The sequence below is a fragment of the Sceloporus undulatus genome, chromosome 1 (genome assembly GCF_019175285.1).
Source record: "Sceloporus undulatus isolate JIND9_A2432 ecotype Alabama chromosome 1, SceUnd_v1.1, whole genome shotgun sequence".
In the NCBI taxonomy this organism is placed as follows: domain Eukaryota; kingdom Metazoa; phylum Chordata; class Lepidosauria; order Squamata; family Phrynosomatidae; genus Sceloporus; species Sceloporus undulatus.
In genome coordinates this window covers 256,527,273-256,549,086 of record NC_056522.1, presented here as the reverse complement: position 1 = coordinate 256,549,086, position 21,814 = coordinate 256,527,273, and the positions used below count along the sequence as shown (strand labels likewise).

At 41.8% G+C, this 21,814-nt stretch overlaps 1 protein-coding gene across 3 annotated transcripts in view; it reads left to right on the top strand.

Moving 5' to 3' along the window:
* The window catches only part of PITPNM1 (phosphatidylinositol transfer protein membrane associated 1), a 41,115-nt gene extending 24,022 nt beyond the window's left edge, over positions 1-17,093 (top strand). For 2 of the 3 annotated variants that reach the window (XM_042437964.1, XM_042437971.1), the window contains 10 exons: positions 53-223; positions 2,252-2,404; positions 6,037-6,185; positions 7,490-7,600; positions 10,578-10,694; positions 11,553-11,701; positions 12,888-13,037; positions 15,255-15,438; positions 15,630-15,758; positions 15,958-17,093. In XM_042437964.1, coding sequence (XP_042293898.1) covers positions 53-223; positions 2,252-2,404; positions 6,037-6,185; positions 7,490-7,600; positions 10,578-10,694; positions 11,553-11,701; positions 12,888-13,037; positions 15,255-15,438; positions 15,630-15,758; positions 15,958-16,212 — 1,568 coding nt within the window. In that variant the 3' untranslated portion in view covers positions 16,213-17,093. The remainder of the gene's footprint in view (positions 1-52; positions 224-2,251; positions 2,405-6,036; positions 6,186-7,489; positions 7,601-10,577; positions 10,695-11,552; positions 11,702-12,887; positions 13,038-15,254; positions 15,439-15,629; positions 15,759-15,957) is intronic. The other variant, XM_042437954.1, reaches the window with a different exon arrangement.
* Positions 17,094-21,814: the final 4,721 nt, after the last annotated feature.

Below are 21,814 nucleotides of genomic sequence, written 5' to 3'. Positions count from 1 at the left end.
TTCCATGCTCTGAATTTCACACTCGCCCCCCCCCTTTTTTTTGCCCCTTCAGTGGCCCAGATGCGCCCAGCCTGTGAGCAGATCTACAACTTGTTCCATGCAGCGGACCCCTGCGCCTCCCGCTTGGAGCCTCTACTGGCCCAGCAGTTCCATGCAATGCCTCCCTTTGGTGTTCCCCGCTATCAGAAATACCCACTGGGAGATGGCTCTTCTACTTCATTGGGTGAGAAGAACCATAGCCAGAGCCTTGGTCTTGCTAGGGAATATGGATGGGGTGAATATGTCACCTACGGACAAGGAGTGAGACATGGGTGCCCAGAAGTCTGTGTGGTGTGGCACTGGATAGTTTTGCATTCTGTCAGGGTTACAGAATAGAATGGGTTTTCAAGTGCTATGGAAAGATGCTTTTTTGGACTGCAACTACCATAATTCCCAGCCTGCTTGGCTACTGGCCATGCTGACTGTAGGATTCTGTGAAATGTATTTTCAAAAAGCAAGTCTTCCATGTTCTGTCAAAGACAGGGTCCATGTGAAGTGGATGGTAGCAGTGGTGGTGATTTTTTTTAAAAAAGATATGGGCAATATGGAGAAGAGAATAAATTTTGGAGCTCTAGTGGCCCATTAAGTAATTAGTATAGTCATGTATTCAGCAGAATCAGCTGTGTCCTCATTGTGCTGCTCTGGTGGAGAAAGCTGCACCTCCAGCAGAAGCCTTTAGCTAGTCTCCATAGGCAGCAAAATGGAGCGATGGAACAGATTGTGCTCCTTCAAGTTCTAGGTATGTGTGTGCATGCCACATCTATATTTATTGAAACATTTGGAGTTTTTTACCCACTTGTCAGGTGAAAAAGGCTCCCAGAGTAGCTTGCATAAACTCACTTTCAGTCAAAGCAGTTCCTTGCTGCCCTCAGTCTTTAAAGCCTGAAAGGCACAACACAAAAGGAAGAGAAAACAGAGTCACTGGTTTTTAGTGTGGCAAATTTTTTATGTCTAACTTGAATGGAAGAGTTTGAGTAGAGGAGCACAGTGGTCCCAGTAGAGCAGATGGAATCATCTTGGCTTCCCACCTCTATATTCACTGCACCCAGATGGAAAGGTGACATTAAATACTGCCTACAAATAGAAAACCAACATAAATGGTGAACAGGTGGGCTAAAACCTTTATATGCTAGATTCCAGTTGCAAACGAGCTTTTATGTGTGGGAACCATAACAAAAATGTGGGGGCCCCCCCACCTGAAATCTGAAGTGATATAGCCAGGGTGACCTGACATGTCCTACATTTCAGCCTTCTGTCCAGGAGGAATTCCAAAATGTCCTCCATTTTGAGCATGACTAAGAAGCATGAATTTATATTTATATTAGTGTTTTTTGCTTTTATTTTGTAATGTCCTACATTTTGCATTGCCTTATCCTCCTTTGCAGTTATGATATCTGATCACCCTGAGTATAGCCCAATCTCTTCCATACATCAATCCATCCCTAGTCCTTATCTTGAGTTGAATACTACATGTTCTATGCATTCCTTTACATGTTCTGTATATATGGGTGATCTCTTAGTGGAACAACTAGTGTCTCAAAGGCTGTATCTTTTAGGCTTGAGAAGAGAGGACTCTTCCTACGGTGTTCACTTCCTCTTTGATAAGGACAGGCATGAGAACTTCCTCCTTTGTTCTTTCTTTGGCTGTCCATAGCCTGAGTTTGGTACTTCTGCTCTTTTTTCTGGGGAGAAGAAAATTATATTTAAACCATAGGTTTAGTTTAACTGCCTCCCTCACTTTTGTGCATGGAATGTTTTTCTTATTCATCTGTGTTTCTATTGTATAGAGGATATGTGGGTGTAAGGGAGAGAATGCAGAATATAAAATAAATGTTAATAAAAATAGGTTTTCTTATTACAGTGCATACTTTGACTGAGCTGTGTTCCACTTTATGTCTGGGAACTGTAAAGTGCCTTTGCACACATCCCCACCATGGGAGCTCCTTTTCTGTGGTGTGATTGATTCCACACTCAGCTGAATATCATAACCACTTGGGCAAAGCTGACTGGGATGTGGTGCTGATTTTATGAGTAAATCCATTGGAGTTAGCTCATAAGGTCATATTCTCCATCTCTTATGTGCGCATACACTCATGTGCAAGGCACTTCCCTTAGAACTGTGTTGAAGCAATGGTGCTTTAGGATCTCCCAGCAGTCTAGAATGCAGAGCAGTCTTTGGACTCAACCATGTTTTCCTTTCTCCTTGGTCTAGCAGAGGCATTGCAGAGTCACTCTTCCCTCTTCATGGATGAGTTAGACCTTGTGACACCACCTACTCCAACAGGTGCATTTGGGGGCTTCTGGAAAGGGAATGAAGGAACGACAGCCGAGAATACTATAACCAGCACCAATGAAGTGGTCAAGAGTGAGTGTCCTTTTCTCTCCCTCCCCTCATTTTCAACAAGTAAAGTTCAGTTTTGGGCCCATGTCTGCTACTCATCTAAGTTCATCTATAGGTGGGGTGACAACACCTATGGGTCAGAGAGGTGAGGCACCACACACACCTTGTTTTTAAAATCTAATTGTGCTTCATGGAGGCACAGCAGCAAATGTAAGAGGAAAAAAAACATTCTTTTTGATATTCTAACAGTAAATTGGGAAGGGGGGACATGTTGTTATGTTGCCATAAAATCAGCTTCAATTTATGGTGACCCTGTGAATAAGAGACCTTCAAGAGATCCTATTATTAACAGCCCTTTGCAAATTCAGGGCTATGGATTCCATAATTCAGTCACTCCACCTGTATTGTGATCTTCCTCTTTTCCTATTTCCTTCAGGTTTTCCCAGCGTAATTGACTTTCACTGAGTCATGTTTTCCCATATAATGCCCAAAGTACAATAGCCACAGTTTCGGAAATCCCGTAAATGGTTTGTTGCTGGAGCATTCCTGGTTCTTCCCTGAATAAGTCCTCTTAGATCGTGACGTCATCTGAAAATCTTTGCCACCATTGCACAACTTTCCTGGGAAAATGTATTTTTAATCCCCCAATTTTTCCCCATGTGATAGTCTCCCAAGTTTTGAATGCAGCCCCTGGTGGGAGTTACAGAAAAGTCAAGAGGGCTATATTCAGCCCATGAGCTGCATCTTCTGCCACCCTTGCCCAACAGTGTGGTAGTAGTGGTTTGGTAATATGAAGTCTTTTGGAGGTCAGGATTTTACTCTTTCATATTTCAAAATCATTCTTTTCATTTTTAAGTAAATGCTCAATGTGGTTCACAAAAACATGTTTTCAGTTCTTGCTGTTCCAGCCATGGTAAACATTGGTGTATACAAAAGTATTCCATACATTCATGGTGCTTGAAGTACTCATGACATGTTGCCCATATGGTTGCTGAGAGTTTGAAGAAATGTCTTTACTACATCCTTTGTGTCTTAAAATGGTGAGGTGGAAAACTTTTCCTTTGCACTCAGCTGTTCAAGATGTATTGGCCATTCCTTTCTGAATATATTAACTGCTGATTCAGACAGAAACCTAAACAATGATTCCTGTGTCCACAAGTCAAATGAGTTCATTCTGCAGGCTCTGAATATTTGCTGTGCTGCCAAGAAAAAGGCTTGTTCTTTGACAAAATTCCTCAGCAATACCGTAGCCTAGCCATATTGTGCTACTTGCACTCTGTGTTCCAAACTGGAGTACTTTCACAGCTCTTCCAAGTCATTGGGCTCCTGTCTCTCATGCCAATAAATTCAAGTGTTATATTAAAAAGGATGCAATCCTGTGCACAACCATGACACTTAATTTTAATTAAAGTCAGATTTATGGAAGCCATTAAAATGAATAGTACTGGAGGGACTGTAGCCAATTATTGGATGGCTAGGACCAAATCCTGATTACCTTTGATGTTAAACACTTATTTGTATTTAATGTTTTAAATTATGCAGGGACTGCAGCTGGGAGGTGAGGTTAAATTCCTCCTCCACACCTACTGCTAACCCAATAATTATTAGCAACTTGTTGTTGTTGTTGTATGCCTTATGGAAACCCTAAAATGAACGCATCAAGGGGTTTTCTTGGCAAGATTTGTTCAGAGGTTTGCCATTGCCTTCTCCTGAGGCTGAGAGTCACTTAAGGTCACCCAGTAGGTTTTATGGCTGAAATGGGAATCACACCCTGGTTTCCAGAATCATAGTCCAACACTCAAACCACTACACCACACTGGCTCCACTATGCTATGCTACACAACCCCCTCCCCCAATTCTATTTATATTTTTTAAATGTTGGGATTTTGCAGGATTCTACTAGATCCCTTTTTTTAAAATGCCAGTACTATATTTTCTTAATGCTTGGCTGGAATTCTATAAATTTGAGGACTAAAGGAAAATTTCATCAGGAAGGAGAACAACGCTCTCATGCCGCCGCCTCCACCCCCCCAATCATTCCTAGACAGCAATGTATGATGGAAGTAGGATTGAAGTTTTAGCTCAGCAACACCAGAGAGCCACAGTTTACCAGCCCTGTTTTTGGTTTTATATTGGAAGCAGTTATTTCTAGACAAAGAAACACACGGGTATATAGCACACTATTTTTAGGGGTTCCCCTGTTCATCTTAGTATCTTCCCACCCACAGTCTCTAAGGCAACAGTGGTTTGCTGTGAAACATACTGTGTATATTGATGGCATTCACACCAGAAGTTATATCACATCACCTCCAGTCACTATTTTGCTGGATTTTCAACTGAAAAAAGATAGGAGCAAGTTCTGAAGGAATAGGAAAAAAATGATTTTGTCTTCATGCACTTTTGGGCAAATCTCAGACAAAAAAAATCACTTGAAAACAGTCCATTAAAACAGAATTTTTGAGGGATTCACGGGGCTTTATGTTGGTTCTCTTCTGTGTCCTGCTTGGTGTGCAGTAACAAAAAGCAAAACCTTTAGGCCCACCAGAGATGCCAGTTTACAGCACCGTCTGAGGTAAACGCTCTCAGAAGTAGCTAACAGTAGGAGAGTACAGAAGCACCAGTTCAGTTTGGCAATGGACTGACCACACTTGAATAAACTCACAGGCACTTGTTGATATCTTCCAGGTCCTTGGAGGTTCTTTATCAGTAGTTGCAGTATATGCAGATATGTACAAACACTCCTCAAGACTCCCATCAACTTACTCCATGGGTTACCTCATCCCGTTCCGTGCGCGCCCACACACGTGCACGTTTAGAACACACTGGGCCCATTTTAGGGCCAGTGCGATAAAGTCCTAAGAGTTATCACCTAGTGCTACTCAGCATGATGCAATCCCTGTAGAAAGTTTTTACATCATGCCAAGTGCTCTGCCTCAGCAATTCCCACCACTCAAAATATTTTACCACAGTTTAAAGGAACATTGTTCCAACACTTTGGGGGTTTGCAGGGGGAATCTGAGGGTTGTAAAAGTGGAGTTTGGGGGGGGGGGGAATCATATATGGTACACAAGCCACAGCTTTCCCACTCTTGCTCTCAGGCTTAGAGTCTAAGCTATACTATTATTATTATTGGTCAATGTGTCATGCCTGAGAACAGAGAAAATGTGGATCCTTCATATTCTATCACTTGCTTGCTTCTTTGTTTCTTTGTACATCTTGAAACTAGCATGGAGGCTTATGATTCAGGTGCCATTTGGTTAATGAAGCTGGATGCCTCTTAATGAAGTGGTTGCATACTTTGTCTGTATATGTAAAGGATTGGTTGTTGTGACAGATGTTGCCATATTCCTATTAATGCATGTAATACTTTTATATTGACCTTCCTGAGACTAGAGAGATGAAGGCTTAATGGAGGGGGAAGGGGAAGAGCAGAAAACAAATGTGTGTACCTCCCAAATGTTTACACCTCTAGTATGTAGGTAAGCATGATCTGTATATTTGATGAAAACAAAGGATAAAGAGAGTGGGGAAAGGGTGTGCATAATAAAAGCAGCCATTTATGCCTCAGTGTAATCCATGGCTAAACAGGAAAAAGAAATAAGGTAGGGGCATGCAGAGGGGCATCTTAATACAGTTTCTCTTCCCTCCATGTCTAGTTCTGGATCGCTGGTGGGGTACTAAACGCATCGACTACTCTCTCTACTGCCCAGAAGCACTAACAGCTTTTCCCACTATCACCTTGCCTCACCTTTTCCATGCCAGCTACTGGGAGAGTGCTGATGTGGCTGCTTTCATCCTGCGACAGGTACAACAGCCATAGCAGATCTGAGTGTCAGAGGACAGAGTCACTGTTGCTGTTACTCTTATGGGGAGATGAGCAATGATGGAAACATCATAGGCAACTAATTCAGGCAGGGGACTTGCTTTAGCGCAGGGCTGGAAAGCTTTGGTAACAGTTGGCAGGGTTGCAATTTCCAGCTCATCAGCTGCTGGACCCTACCCTATCATTGGGGTGATTTTACTGAGACAGCAGCAAAAATCTCCCCCCCCCACACACACTTTAAAGGTACATGGGAAGCCATTGTTTTTTTTAAAAAGCCAAAGTCATGCTTTCAGAAGGCTTTTGAAAATGTGATTCAACTTGAAAACAAGATTCATGGTCCCTGTTCATCTTATTTGGAAGAGGAATTACAGGGAGGTTTCCCACCCCAGCTGCACATTCAGCAGGGAAGGTGTGGAGCCAGGCAGAAGCAGAACTGCTCAGAAGTGAGCAGGGTGGGCACATACATACCAGAAACAACAACAAACGAGCAGCAGGCTTACACTTAGACAGACTGAACAAAAGGGGAACAACAAGAGATCTGTGTAATAACTAGACTATTTCTATTCACAAGATATATATATCAAGGTACATAATTACAAGAGACATCAATGATAGCCAATATATATCTGAAGAGTGGAGTGGTAACAGTCCATATGAACAATGTTGCTGATTTTAGCAGTGAAAGTGGTTCTACTGCTGCAACATAATATTAAAGTCCAAAATCTAAAAACCAATAATAATGGATGATGCTTGGAGCAAATGAACTTGAAGTTGGAACTGATAATATTGGCTGGTAGCAGGGTCCTTATAGGTTGAATTCAGATGGGATGGCTACCTCTGGAGTCCTGTGTGGCCGTTTCGACTCACCAAGGTCTTCATCAGCATATTAATTTCATAACCGGATTAATATAGTACATTGTGTGTTCCATACTTCTAAATGCACAAGGTTGACAATCAAAGATACATTAATTACCATCAGTAACATAATACACAATAAAATATAATATAATTGACAAACAAAATTGAATCATTATATCTTACCCACAACATTAAACAGCTTGGCTTGACTGATAAGAAGAATGCTGGTACAAGTTCACAGGAATAGTAAGTCATAATATACTCTACCTCAGCAATAGGCTGCAGGTGATAGAATTGCACTTGCCTTGTGCAATTGGGAGGGGATTGGGAAAGATGCAGAGAGTGACAGATTGCCCCCTTTGAAGTCTGGGAGTTGCAGGGAGTGGGTGGTCATGGACTGGGCTGACACTGGTGTTCTGTGATTGCAGGTGATTGAGACAGAGCAGCACCAAGTGACGGAAAATGAGGAGAGTTCCATCTACAGCCCAGCTTTTCCCCGTGAAAAATGGCAGCGCAAACGCACACAAGTGAAGATCCGGGTATGCAGTTCTGCCCTCTCTCTGTCGTGCAGGCTTACATGGGAAACTGGAATTTAGTGTGGGCCAAGGCAAGAGAACTTGTCTTCCAGGAAGGGGTATTGGGCTGCTCCAATTTCTTTCATTGCGAATAATCTTAAAGTGAACTTTGCAGATGTCCTTGCCATTTTTCATCTCTTCTCTCAGTGCCTCTTGAAAAGATTCCATATATTTTACGTATACATTTTAAAAAATCAATATTGTCATTCAGTTTCACAAACCAAATCAAATCACTTTATGTAGATCAGCATTTCTCAGGCTAGATGATATTGGGAACCAGCAACTATTTTTTCCCAGTGTGCCATGGATAATGGTACCATATTGGTGCCCATTAACTACAATTCTTTCTTTCTTTCTTTCTTTCCTGAACACTTGCCAGGGACTGGCAGCTAATAGGTCAAGGAATGACACCAGCCCAGGGAACACCACTTTGAGTAGCAATGATATAGATAATGCTTCATTTACTTGAGCTTGAAAAAAACGTTTCTGGGGTTTTTTTTGTGACCATAAGTCCCAGAATCTCTCACCCTAATTCTCCAAATTGTAGCTGAAGAAAAGTAACACTTCCAAATTCTGTTTGGAAGATGTATTTGAAGCCAAAGATTTGGATTTCCTTTTTTAAATTTTGGAATGGAGAGGCCATTTGGCCCATGTGTGTTTTCACAAACACATGAAGGTTTGTCATGCTAAGAGACCTTATTTGCACTACTCAGAACTTTAAGAGGTTCAGTTGCAGATCTCTGGGGGAAATATGCAGCAGCTGCTTCCTGCCTTAGGCATGGAACCCAAGTCTGGTCTTGTTTCTTGCAAGGGAATTCTGGCAACTCATAAATCCCATATAAAAGGTCTTAGAGAGATCAATGACTTTTAAAATTTATTTTTTCCAAAAGTAAAGGCAAAAAGAAACAACAAAACCAAAAAGACACTGACCATTAAAAGAAAAAAAGACCTTTACAACTGATTATTGAAAGAAGTTAATGCCTTTAAAATATTTTCCTCTTTGCTTTGCTGGTAAAATTGTAAGTTAAGTCTATTAGCAGTTTGGGGATTATCTATGTAGTTCTTCATAATAACAATTAGTATTTAATCCCTTTTTCATAATCTGAGAAGAGGCTTTAATAAACATGCTGTGTATGCCCCAGTTTGTAAGTGAAATGAAATTATGCCATTTGTGTTAAATATTAAAAGGTTTATGGGCAGGTTTTGATGCATTATTTAGATGACGTAAATATAGGCATCAGTTAAATGAAGGGCAATTCTGTGTAGCAAAGAGGATAAAACAAGCAAAAAATGTAATAGTTTCGAATAATTAATGAATTAATATCCCCCCTTTCTGCTCACATGGGACCCAACGCAGCCCACAGGCTGAATTAAAACAAAATATACCTAAAAACCAGATAATAAAAAGTGTAACAACAAATAGGCAAGTTGTCACAATTTAGAGTTGTAGTCCAAATCTGGAGGGTAATGATTGCCCATCTCTGGTCTGACATAAGAAGTTTCACAGATGTATTTCTTGTTCTCTGTGTTAGGAGAGGGAGAGGGTTTGTAGGATCAGGTAGTCGTCATGTGGTGAGATCTACCAAGTTTCACAAAAAGATCTTTAGTGAGCACTCCATGAGTTAACCCACTTGCAGAGAACCAATAATAATAATAATAATAATAATAATAATAATAATCACAACAACAAAAATTATTATTAATTGTTGAAATGATCTGCCAGAGGCAATGCGACAGCTGAAAATGCTGACTGCTTTTAAAACAGCATTAAAGACATATCTCTTCTGGCAGGCCTACTCAGACATTTTTAAATCATGACTTACTCCTATGAGGGTATTATAATGGTTTTATAGTGTTTTATTTTAACTGTGGGTTTTATATGTTCTTAATTGTGTATTGTATTTTAATAGGTTGTATCCCGCCTTGAGAAGAGGCAGGAAAGAAATAAAAACTACACTCATCCCTCCACATTCTCTGGGGTTAGGGGCACAGGACCCCAGTGAATGGGGAAAACTGCAAATAACAAAAACACTTATTTTTACCTGAGAGATCACCTCTCTAGGAATCTCTAGGTCATCCAGTGCAACTCTGTGGTCAGCATCTTTCAGACACTGACCACAGCATTGCCCTGGAGAGCTGAAAATGCCTAGTGGAGTGTTATGTCTAGGAATGTCTTGGTCCTTCAGTGTGACTTTTGGTTAAAGTTGAGCATAGAATTGTGCTGGAGGACCTAGATATTCCTAGAGAGAACATATTAATAAAATCTGTGAATAATCAAATCCACAGAAGTCAAAGCCAGAAATGTGGAAGAACGAGTGTATTCCTACTACTACTACTACTACTGTTATTTGGCTGTTGTTTTTGTTGTTACAGATTAAGTATCCCTTGTCTGAACATTCAAAATGCTCCAGGTTCCTAAATATTTTCATGGGTAGCTGAGATTGTGACACCTTTGATGGTTCGACGTACACAAACTTTGTTTCATGAACAGAATTACTAAAAATAGTGTATAAAATTGACTTCGTGATGATAATAATAATAATAATAATAATAATAATAATAATAATATATTTATAGCCTACCCAGTCACTAGGAATCCGGGTGGGTTACAACAGTAAAAATACATTACAATATTTTCAGGATGTGTGTATAAGGTATACATGAAACATAAATGAATGTTGTGTTTAAATTTGGGCCTCATCTCCAAGATCTCTCATTATGCATATGCAAATATTCTAAAATCCCCCAAAATCTGAAACACTTCTGGTCCCAAGCATTTGAAACAAGGGATACTCAACCTGCATTATCATTACCATTATTATTATCATTATCCTTTACCAGCTCAGTTGCTATCATTCTGTGGACAGTTCGGTTTCGATGTTTTATTTTTTTCTTCTTGCTAAAACAAGTTTGCTAAAGCTGCTGACACTTTGCTTTCCAGAATGTCACAGCGAACCACCGTGCCAGTGATGTCATTGTGTGTGAAGGGCGACCCCAAGTTCTCAATGGCCGTTTCATGTATGGACCATTGGATGTGGTGACTCTGACTGGAGAGAAGGTAACAAAGGGTCTCACTCTGCTGAGGTGTATGTCTGTGTGTCCATTGGGAAAAAGAGAACAGCAGGAGTTTTTAACCAGTGGGAATTTGAGCAGGAAGCATTATTTGCCATTATTTCCATGTGGTTTCCACGGCTTTCATATGCACAAATTCTATCAGAAAAGAATCAGAAGCTGAGCTTGGCTGTGCCATGGATCTCCTGCTCAAACTTATTCTGTTCTTTGAGGCCAAGGTCAGCTCTACCATTTGAATGAGACAATCGCCTCATTGGATGCAGGAGAGAGCCACAGCAGCCCCCTAATAGTTGCTCCTGCATAACCCAGCAATTTTTTTAAGACACTGAGGTGCCACACAATCTGTCCTGCACCTCCTAACCCAGAGGTGGGCAGTTATGGGAGTATGGGGGCAAATGGGGAAAAAACTGATGTAGAAACTGAAACAGAGGACACATTGTGGAAGTGAAGGGGGCATTGTGTGACAAGAGTAGAGAAAGAATGAACGATCCAAATTCACAAAATGAAAGCAGAGCAGATGTGAGCTCTGAGGAGAAGGATGTTGAAAATAGCCCTTGAGGAGGCATGAAATGAAAATGTCTCACAAGGGCTGAAGAGGTGTTAAAAAGGAGGAGTAGAAATAATGTATAAGCAAAACAGAGTAGCAAATGTTCAGAAAGGAAGATGGATGCAAACAGAACATGGAGGAAAGATGTGGAGATAACCATGCCTTTGCCCTATGGGTCCTAAACTAGGTTTGATGCAATCTAAAGAGTTGAATGTGGGTGGAGGGAGGAGAAGACAGTATGTGAAGGTCCATGCCTAAGAAAGAACAATGTGGCTATCCTCTGATTCCTTCTCACAGGTGGACATCTATGTCATGCCACAGCCACTCTCAGGGAAATGGGTACACTATGGTACAGAGGTGACAAGTGGCAGTGGAAGGCTTTCCTACACCATCCCTGAGGAGAAGATGCTGGGCATTGGCATGTACCCTGTCCGTATGGTGGTGAGGTGAGTAAATGGATCTTTCTCTATGGCCAACTTGCTCAGCAATCTTCTCAGAGCTGGACATTTTATTCGCAGTCCAGTCTACATTACTATTAAAGATGTGAAGACCTGGTTAAAAATGAAAAAAAAAATGGAGAGGGAAACCTTGTCTTTTTCCAAAGCCTTTTTTTCATGGAAGATTTGGGAGGGGTATAATGGGTTATGGAATATGTTCATTTAGAATTCTGAATAACATGTTTAAGACAAGGTGTTAATATATGTAAACCCCCAGTATAAGCCCTACCCTAAAAACTATCTAAAATGGTGTCTTATGAAGTAAGTATCTGATCAGTGCAATTCCTTATCTTGGTTTTCTTTTCTCCATTCTTTTTATGGGAATTGTTGCTTTATGTCTGCTTGATGGCACGAAGAACTAGAGGAGACAAAAGACTTTTCTCTGTTTTACTGATGCTTTTTCTTTTTCCCTTTTTTCTTTTTTGCCTACTCCTAATAATCTAGCAAAACCAAAGAGGCTCCTTACAGTTTAGGACCTTATAGCTCTATTTGTAACAATAAAACTCAATAAATAAGGAAATTCAATTTGAATTATTGTTTCAATAAACTATATTTTTAATATACCAAACATGACAGTTTTATGCTCATCAAAGGATACATTGTATGCTCCTCAATTAACAAAGTGACTTCCAATTTGTAGAGGACGCTAACAGCACATTTACCCCCAATTGTCCAAAAAGTCCATGTACACAAACCTCAATATTTCCATAAATTTTACATCTCTAGTTATTGTCTTTTAGGATAGGGTGGGCAACTGTGGCCCTCCAGATGTCTTTGAACTACAGCTCCCATAAACATTTACCATTAACCATGCTGGCTGGGGCTGGTGTTGCCCCAAAAATATCTGGAAAGCCAAAGTGGGCCCACCCTATCCTACAGGATCTGTCTCCCTCCCTCCACATGTTTGTCCTTGACAGATGGCATGGGTCCTGCCAAGTGCTGTAACTGAACTGCTTGACATAGCTCTTCTTTTGTTTTCTAAAGCTGTGAAAAAGAACAGCTGGTTGTCACTTTCCTTTCTCCCTGTGAGCTCTTTGAAAGGAAAGTCCCTGTATTTCTAATTCTGACAAGGTAGTGTAGGGTGTTGTTAACAGTACCTGAAAAAGGACAGATTCCATTTGACTTCTCTCCACAGGGGTGATCACACCTATGCTGAGTGCTTTCTGACTGTAGTAGCTAAAGCCACTCCTTGTGTCGTCTTCAGTATTGATGGTTCCTTCACAGCCAGTGTCTCCATCATGGGCAGTGATCCCAAGGTGCGTGCCGGTGCTGTAGATGTAGTAAGGTAAGTAATAGACATCCTTGGGGAATCCATAGACTGGGGTGGCCAGCTACCTGAGGTATCTAGGCCCAGCAGAAACTTGGAGGTTTTCACCTCCCTTCTCATTTTATTTACCTACCTAAAATGTTACCTTGCGTCATATGTGTCCTGTATCTCCTGGTTGTTTTAAGTCCAGGAGATGCCTTTTTCCAAAGCTAGAAGTGAACTAGAAGTTATGTTGTCTCCCTTAAGCAGAGACGTGTTGAGTAAAATATAGTTTTAATTTCCCTATAGTTTGGAGGGGGGAGGTGTGGGATGCCCTTGGGGACTACATAAATAGCCTTGCGATGCACCCCTGATATAAACCCTTTTGATCCACTTTCCTACTAGCTGCAAAGTGTGTGGAGAGAACCTTATTATTTACAATAATCCCACAGCAGCTTTCTTGATGGGCTTTTAATTCCTTCACAATTCCTTCTCCCTCCCTTCCACTTTTCAAGTATTTAACAAATGTCGATATGCATAATGTGAATGCCCAATTGCTTAAAAATCAATCTTGCTGAAACTATTCTACTTTAATGTGTCTAATCATTGTTTTCAAAGCCTTTACTTTTCAAGGCAACGACAGAAAGACAAATTAAAACAGCCAACTGTAGAAACAGCTTTACTATTATCCCTCACATTTATATAAGTCTATATTATAATTTTGTGCCAATTTCCATGTCTCCCAGTGCCAAAATGCTGTCAGGAAGGATTTACTGAAAGGTGCTTTTGTTAAAACAACTGGATTATCTTCTGAGACTCCCACTTGCTTAAATTGGTCCTGTAAACCCTGCTTTTCTTTTTATGAAAAGTGTGTGTGTGGGGGGGGGGGGGGAAGCCTCTCTGTCTGTTTCTCCAGGCAAGAGCTGAAGTAAGTTCCTTTTTTCGGACTACAGTGTTCAGAATTTTTTTTGCTAGCATTGTCCATACTGTAGTCAAAAAAGTAAGTTTCCAAGTAGTGTTCTGGGCTTTGGTTAAAATCCAGGTTCTGAAGATTGAATGTCAAAGGAGATTACTGTGAATCAAACTGAGACCATTCCAACAATATATGCATTTATCACTGAATGCTTTACCATAATTATTCTATTCTTCTTCCCACTACAGTTTGGGATGAAAAAAAATACTTCTTCAGTCAGCATCCACCACTTAGTTTAGAAAGATCAGTGCAGTAATATATGATGGCCACAAACTCTGCTTTTTAAAAGGGGTGCACAGATTTGTGGAGGGATGGGCCTGCCAATAGCACTCCACCACAATAACAATATGGCCCTTCCATGTTCTGAGACAGATCTCTACTAAGAAGGGTACAGACTATGGTTTTTACCTTCGTGCTCTGTTTCTGAGTTTCCTAAAAGTCTCTGAATATATTTCACCCAGAGAAGTATTTTATACTGTGCATATTTAAAATAGTTTTAAACCTTATTTTAGAAACCATGGCTGCTGTTGTATCTTTGATAGATAAATCCTTGAAGTTTTTTGAGCTGTAAGGAAAACTGGTATAAAAATTTCATGAGCCGTGTCTCTATGCTCTAGGTCAGTGATCCCCAAACTTTGACCTTCCAGATAATTTGGACTTCATCTCCCAGAATTCCAGACTATTGGCCAAAATTACTGACGCTTCTGGGAGCTGACATTCAAAACATCTGGAGGACCAGAGTTTGGAAATCACTGCTCTAGGTGAACATGTGTGTGTCTGGGTCTTCAAGTTGCTTCTTGACTTATGGCATCCCCATGAATTTCATAGGGTTTTCTTAGGCAAGGAATACTCAGAGGTGTTTTTTTCTCATTTCTTTTTCCGAAATATAGCCTACAGTGCCTGATATTAATTGGCAGTATCTTATCCAAGTACTAAGCAGGGCTGCCCCTGCTTAGGTTCCAAGATCAGACAGGATCTGGTGCTGTTAGAGTATTTAGACTAGGGGAACTTAGCTACACTTAATTTACCAGCATCTTGCCATCTACCTGCAGACTTGAGACTCTTTACACTCTAGACCAGGGAAGGGAAATATGTGGCCCTCCAGAAGTTGTGAGATTGCAGCTCTCATTAGCATTGCTCAACATAGCCAGTATTGAGATGCAGTGGGTGTTGCAGTTCAGCAATGTTTGTAATGCAGTGCATTTCCCATCTCTGTTCTAGAGGGGAACCTGACTAAATAAACAATCTATCACCTGTAGATAATATTTCCCTTACCTCTTTAGGCATTGGCAAGACTCTGGGTTCATGATCATCTATGTGACTGGGCGTCCAGACATGCAGAAGCACCGTGTGGTAGCTTGGCTTACCCAGCACAACTTTCCCCATGGCATTGTCTCTTTCTGTGATGGCCTCACGCATGACCCCCTCCGCCAGAAAGCTGCCTTTCTACAGGGCCTTCAGCAGGAGGTATGGGAGTGCTTGCCAGAAGCATCAGATATTGTCTGTTTGAGAAGGACTCAGGCACAATGAGGGAAGGTCTGGGACTGTAGTTCTGGCACAGCACTGATGCATGTGGGAGCATTTTGAAAGAGCACTTCAGAAGAAAGAAGATGGAAGCATGAGAGGAAAATTAATCTCTTGTCCTCCATTTATTGCAGGCAGAGGTCACCATTGTGGCTGCCTATGGATCCACCAAGGACATTTCAGTTTATAGCTCCTTAGGGCTTCCTCCTGCTCAAATCTACATTGTGGGCCGATCTGTGAAAAAATTACAAAGCCAGTGCCAGGTATGAGGCTCTGTGTGACGAGGAGTGGGGTAGGGGGCATTTGCCTGTCCTGCAGTTCAGCACCACAGTCTATGGTATCAGAGTGTGAGGCCTCCAGCATAACAGGGAAACCTGCAAAGTCTGTGGTTTGTCATGAGATGGAGGTAAGAGGGGTTAAAGAACAGACAAGTGATGGCTGCTTTAATCTCTTTTCCTGCAGTTCCTGTCAGATGGCTATGTTGCGCACCTAGCACAGCTGGAAGCAGCTTCCCTTGCCCATTCACCAAAGGGGACAACAAGGCCCACACTGGGCAAAGGCAGTTATGGCTGTCCGGCCCCTGTTGACTTTCTGCGCAAGCAGAGCCAGCTGTTGCGCTCACGGGGACAGAGCCAGGCTGAACGAGAAGGTGGAGGGAGCAGTCAGCCCCGAGCCAAGACGCGGAGTGTCAGCCTCAAGTTGGAGAGTGAGGAGTAGGCCCTCGCAGGAAAGCCTTTGCGTTTCTGACTTGCAGTGGCTGGTGCCAGGACTGGGCCTGTGAGATTCTGCACATGTGTGAGAGAGGAGTCAAGAACACCAGGCAGAGAAGAAGAGAGAAGGGAGGAGAGGGCCCTGCCCTACAGAGGCTGTGAGCTGAGTTATGGTGCTGCTAAGACAGGAGGAGAGAACTTCTATATGATCCCAGAAGTTGCTTCCATTCCCCTCAGTTCCAGCTCCCAGCTCCCGATCGTGGTTTCTTTTGACCCACAGTTCAGCCAACATCCCTCAACTCATACCTCCGGGGAAATTGGGGAGAGGGGGAGGGAGGGGACAATGGGAGTGTATTCATATTAGCCCAGCTAATTGTATTGCATTATTTGTGAATCGACTGTTCACATTCCTCCTCTTTTCCCAGCTCAGATTATTCAGGTCTCTTAAGACTGGGATATATTCCACTCTCCCAATCGGATACCAAGTGAGATGGTAGTGATTCTAGCTCCAGAAGCTTTCCCAGGTCTTCCCATGTTCCTCTGTGGCTTAGGGTGGTTGGCTAAGGAAAATCTAGACAGCAGAAAGTCCACCTGCCCCCTTCCTAGAGCGCCTTGCTCCAGCCCAATCCTGCCTGTGCCCTGGTTTCTGGGTGTTTGCATGATACTGCCCTTCCTGTGCATTTATTGTGTCCAGTGCAAGAAAGCACAGGATATCTGGGAATAAGGATGAGTCTGTACTCCCTTGGTGACGTAGAAGGACTTGGTTATTTATTTCATTGTGTCAAAATATCTGGAAAGTGGGGAGTTGAAGCTTGTTTTGAAATATATTGGGAGGGGGGTTAAATTTATCTGTAAATGTATTAAATAAAACTGAAAAATTTAAAAAAAGCCTGAACACTGCATGTCTTGAAGTAGCAGCCAAAAGGAGGTCATTGGTGCTTCTAGTTCAGTGTCTCCTTTCATTTAAATATTAAAGACTCCTAGGACATCTGAAGGTTGGAGCCATCCTGTCTTGAGCTGAGATTCAAATCTTCAGGAATCATTACTAGAATAATTATACAGAAATGCAAATAGAGACAGACTATTCAGCTCAGCTGTACAAATTCTCAAACTGTTTGTAATAAAATGTAATTTTAGATCTGAAACATTTGGACCTTTGACAGTTCAGCTGTTTAGCTCCCAGAGTCCTTATTCATGTTAGCTGTAGCTTCAAGAAGCCTGAAACACCTATAAGGTACCAAGACTGAAATTATTGTTTTATAGTGTAGCATATTGTATGTCTAGCACAGACACAGCTTAAGCAAGCTCCTGATTCAGCTTCTGTTGGCGTACAAGACAATGAAAATCGTTCCTTGTTTTGACTCTCAGATGAATGAGTGGGCTTACATTCTAATTCATCTGGACAACTTTTTGCCTTTCAGTATGTGGTTGGATAGTTATGTCCATCATCCCTTCCCACTGGCTATGCTGGCTAGGTCTGATGAAAATTATTTTATCACAGTAACTGGGTGGAAAGCAAACACTTAAATGTGAGGTCAAAGGGCTATAATTGCAGTACATAGTACATCGTGAAATGTTCACTTTTTGCATTCATTAAGGTGGGATTTGACTATCCATTTTAAGACTTAAAAGAAGAGTCAGTCTTTTCCCCTTTAAAATATTCCAGTATTTAATTACTGTTTTCTGAAGACTTTGCTATGCTACCTGGGGCCACTAGAACCGCATAATGGAAGTCAATTCAACTACCATGCACATACATTGTCAAACAGACAATAGAGCTCTCCAGTGCTGGCATGCTACCAAATTCCAGATAGGTTAAAGGCCCCCACACACACTAGCTGTTACCAGGGAGATGCTCAATCACTGCCAACCCACTCCTTGGCAATGTATAGTTGGGAAACAAATGTGGTATTTATGGTATCAGCAGCATACTAATATTTCACCTTCTCTGCTCTTGTGGCTTTTTGTTCTCATGAAGCAGGGGAGCACTATTACAGTGACCTCACAGCCTGTGGTTCTTTCAGCTAGAAGGAAAATTTGACTAGTAGCAACCATCTGTCTCTCAAGAATATGTTAGCTTGTTGAAACTGGACCAAATATGTCAACAGTGGCCTGTTACAGACAGCCAAAATAAAGCTGCTTCGAGTCACAGTGGAGGTATGGTGTTTCAATGATGCATGCATCCTAAGAGTCCAGAAGCCACACCAAAGTCACGTTCCAGTCCTTAGGGCTGGAGTGTGGCTTTGGTGCGACTTCTGGACTCTTAGGATGCATGCATCATTGAAACACCATACCTCCACTGTGACTCGAAGCAGGTTTATTTTGGCTGTCTGTAACAGGCCAGTGTCACTAATATCACTTTACCTATAAATGATGTAAATCAGTGCTTCTTGTACTTTCTGATACAGAATACCAGCAATTCCTCCCTCTGACCCCGTATGCCAGGGACTGGTACCATATTTGTATCCATTGGTTATAATTGTTCCTTCCTTTCTGTATAACTTTCCAGGGACTGGTAAATGGACCACAATTTTGAATTGTTGCTGTGTGCCTTCAAGTTGCTTCCAACTTACAGTGATCATGGGATTTTCTGGGGCTGAGAGTATGTGACTCACCTAAGGTCATTTCAATGGGTTTTCTTGGCTGAGCAAGGAGTCAAACCCTGAACTCCAGAATTGTTGTCTAATGCTCAATCCACTACACCACATTGCTTGAGAAATACTACTAATACTACTAAATAGGTGCTGCTATTATTATTATTATTATTATTATTATTATTATTATTATTATTTATCTGAAATCATGCATCAGGAGACAAGGTGTAAAGACCCACACAGGTTGTACTATGTCCCAACTCCCTTCTTACATCCCTCAAAACCCACTTTTTCTCATACTAGTCCCCCTCCCACACACACACACACACACACATTGCCATTTTCTGGCCAATGGAGAGTTGGAGTGATGATGGAACATCCAGATATGTGCTTATAACGGAATGCACAGTGGCAGTACCATTGTATTGTTTTATGGTGTATTATTTTTAAACAGCTGGTTGTAGTTGTTATCTTTCTAATTGCATTTTATCTTTTTAAAGTGTGGAGTTAAATTGTTTTAATACTGTGAATAGTTTAATTGCATTTTAATGTGCACTTTTTATATGTTTTTAGCTCAAACATTCTTTAGTAAACTGAAAGCCACCTGAAGTCCCAGTTTTGATTTTTATGATGATGGGGTTGAAAACAATCAGTCTACAACCCTTTGGGAGGTCCCAGAGAATGAGTCCAGCTTTACAAACGTAGGTGGATGCTTTACCACCACCTCCAGCTCTTGAAGGGATGTCATCTTGAGAAGGGAGCCATCTTGTTTTCTGCTGCTCCAGAGAACAGGACCCAGAACAATGGATGCAAGCTCCAGGAAAAGAGATTCCAACTCAACATTAGGAGGAACTTGCTGACAGTAAGGGCTGTTCGACAGTGGAAGAAACTCCCTCGAAGGGTAGTGGAGTCTCCTCCTTCGGAGGTCTTTAAACAGAGGCTGGATGGCCACCTGTCGGGGATGCTTTGATTGAGAGTTTCTGCATGACAGGGGGTTGGACTGGATGGCCCTTGTCTCTTCCAACTCTATGATTCTATGGGCCAGTAAATGGTTCTGTTTGGGGAAGGTGGGTTTTGAGATGGTTGGGAAAGGGAGAAGGGAGATAGTGAATTCCTCCCACTGCAGTGACAAAAATAGAAAGAAAAAGATGGGGCACATGAATTACATGGATGCCAGCCAATATTCTTGATGTGATATTGGTTAAAAAAAAATCATGCTTTTAATAAGTCATTTGAGAGCCAGCATGGCATAGTGGGTTGAGTGCTGGACTGTCACTGAAGATCAAGATTCAATTCCCAGCTTGGTCCTTAAACCCACTGGGTGACCCTGAGTAAGTCACATGCTCTCAGCCTCAGGGGATGGCAGTGGCAAACCTCCTCAGAACAAATCTTGCCAAGAAAACCCCATGATAGGTTCACCTTAGGATCACCATAAATCAGAAACAACTTGAAGTCAAAACAACAACAATGAGCCATTTCTTATCCCATGGAGATGAATGGTATGCTGATCCATTGGGCTGATCACAGAATGATTCCCACACCCCCAGTATCAGCCTCTCATCTCCCACATAAATCAACGGAACCACAGTACCCCACTAACACACTACAGAACAGAGTGGAGTTTGCAATTAGAAAAAAAAATATTAAGGGTAGAAGACACAGACTCAACTTTCACACGTGATAGTAGCTGTTAAAGTCAATGTTTAAATTGTGAGGTCATGATGGCAGCAATGATTCCCCCTTGTAACTGAAAACTTATTTACAAGGCACACTTCTAAGACCTAGAAGTGACACGAATGATAGTATAGGAGGGGAAATCCCACTCTTCACATCAGCCATGGTAGCATTAGGTACTGTTCAGACAAGCCAGTCACTGTGTGTTGAAATCATGTTGAACAAAGTTGCTCATTTCTTGCCTCACAGCACTTTGAAGGGCTCTTGGGACATTTAACAATACTATCATATAAAAACACGGCTTGTAGTACACTGCCATAATTCAGTCATTAATTAAAAGCCCATTTTAAACTGTAAAATGATACAGCAGTAAGATAAAACTAGCTTGTAACACAATTAAAAAACAGTTTATTCATCCTCATGAGGCAGCAAAGCACATTTTGAACAGAAATCAAAAGTGGAACACTCCTGCCAAGCATCCTTGGGGAGGGAATTCTAAACAGGGGCTGCTACCATCCCTGGGGAATGCTGAGGAATGACTGTGAAGTGTATCAAGCATTTGCAAGATGTTCCAGTCATTACATATAAATGCACCTTATTAAAACAAGTCACACCCAAGCATCAAATAAAATCAATGATCTTGATGTATAATAATGGTCCCAAGGCATGCATTGCCATTCATCGGTGCTGGGAGTCAGTGAGGAGTTGAAGGCACGCTCCAAATAAAACACTACATTTGGTCTGTTGATCTCAATACATTAAGGAGGCAGAAGGAATCTTTAGTCCTCCTACTCCCAAGATACTTCACCAATGGCCAGGCTGGTTGGGGCTGATGGGAAATGGAGTTCATTAACATTTGGAGGGCTACAAATTCTTCAGCATGTGCAGCTGACTAGCAGATGCACAACATGTCCTTGATTGTTCAAAAAGGACATTGACCACTATTCTGTATCAGCTGCTTAGTAAGTGTTCTAAGTTACTTAACTTTGGCCCTGTATAGACGGGCCTTTAAGTATGTCCTGGCGATGTACTAGGGTTGCCTTGGGGCGTTGCTTATATATGCCCCGCAACCCTAGTACATCGCCAGGACATCAAAATGGCAGCACCCTGTCTACATGGGCGCCGCCATTTTGACGTAACAGCTGTGTTGCATCCAAACAGTGCAGCGTGGCAGTTACGTCTTGGCTGCTGCAGGGCACTTGTGGTGCCCTTTCAGTGGTGCTGGAAGGAGCTCCAAAACAGAGCTCCTTATGCCGCTTGTGGCGCTGACGCAGCCTTTACACGGCTGCACCAGCAACACAAAAGAGAAAGGGGCCAAGTGGCCCCCTTTTCTCTTTCCCT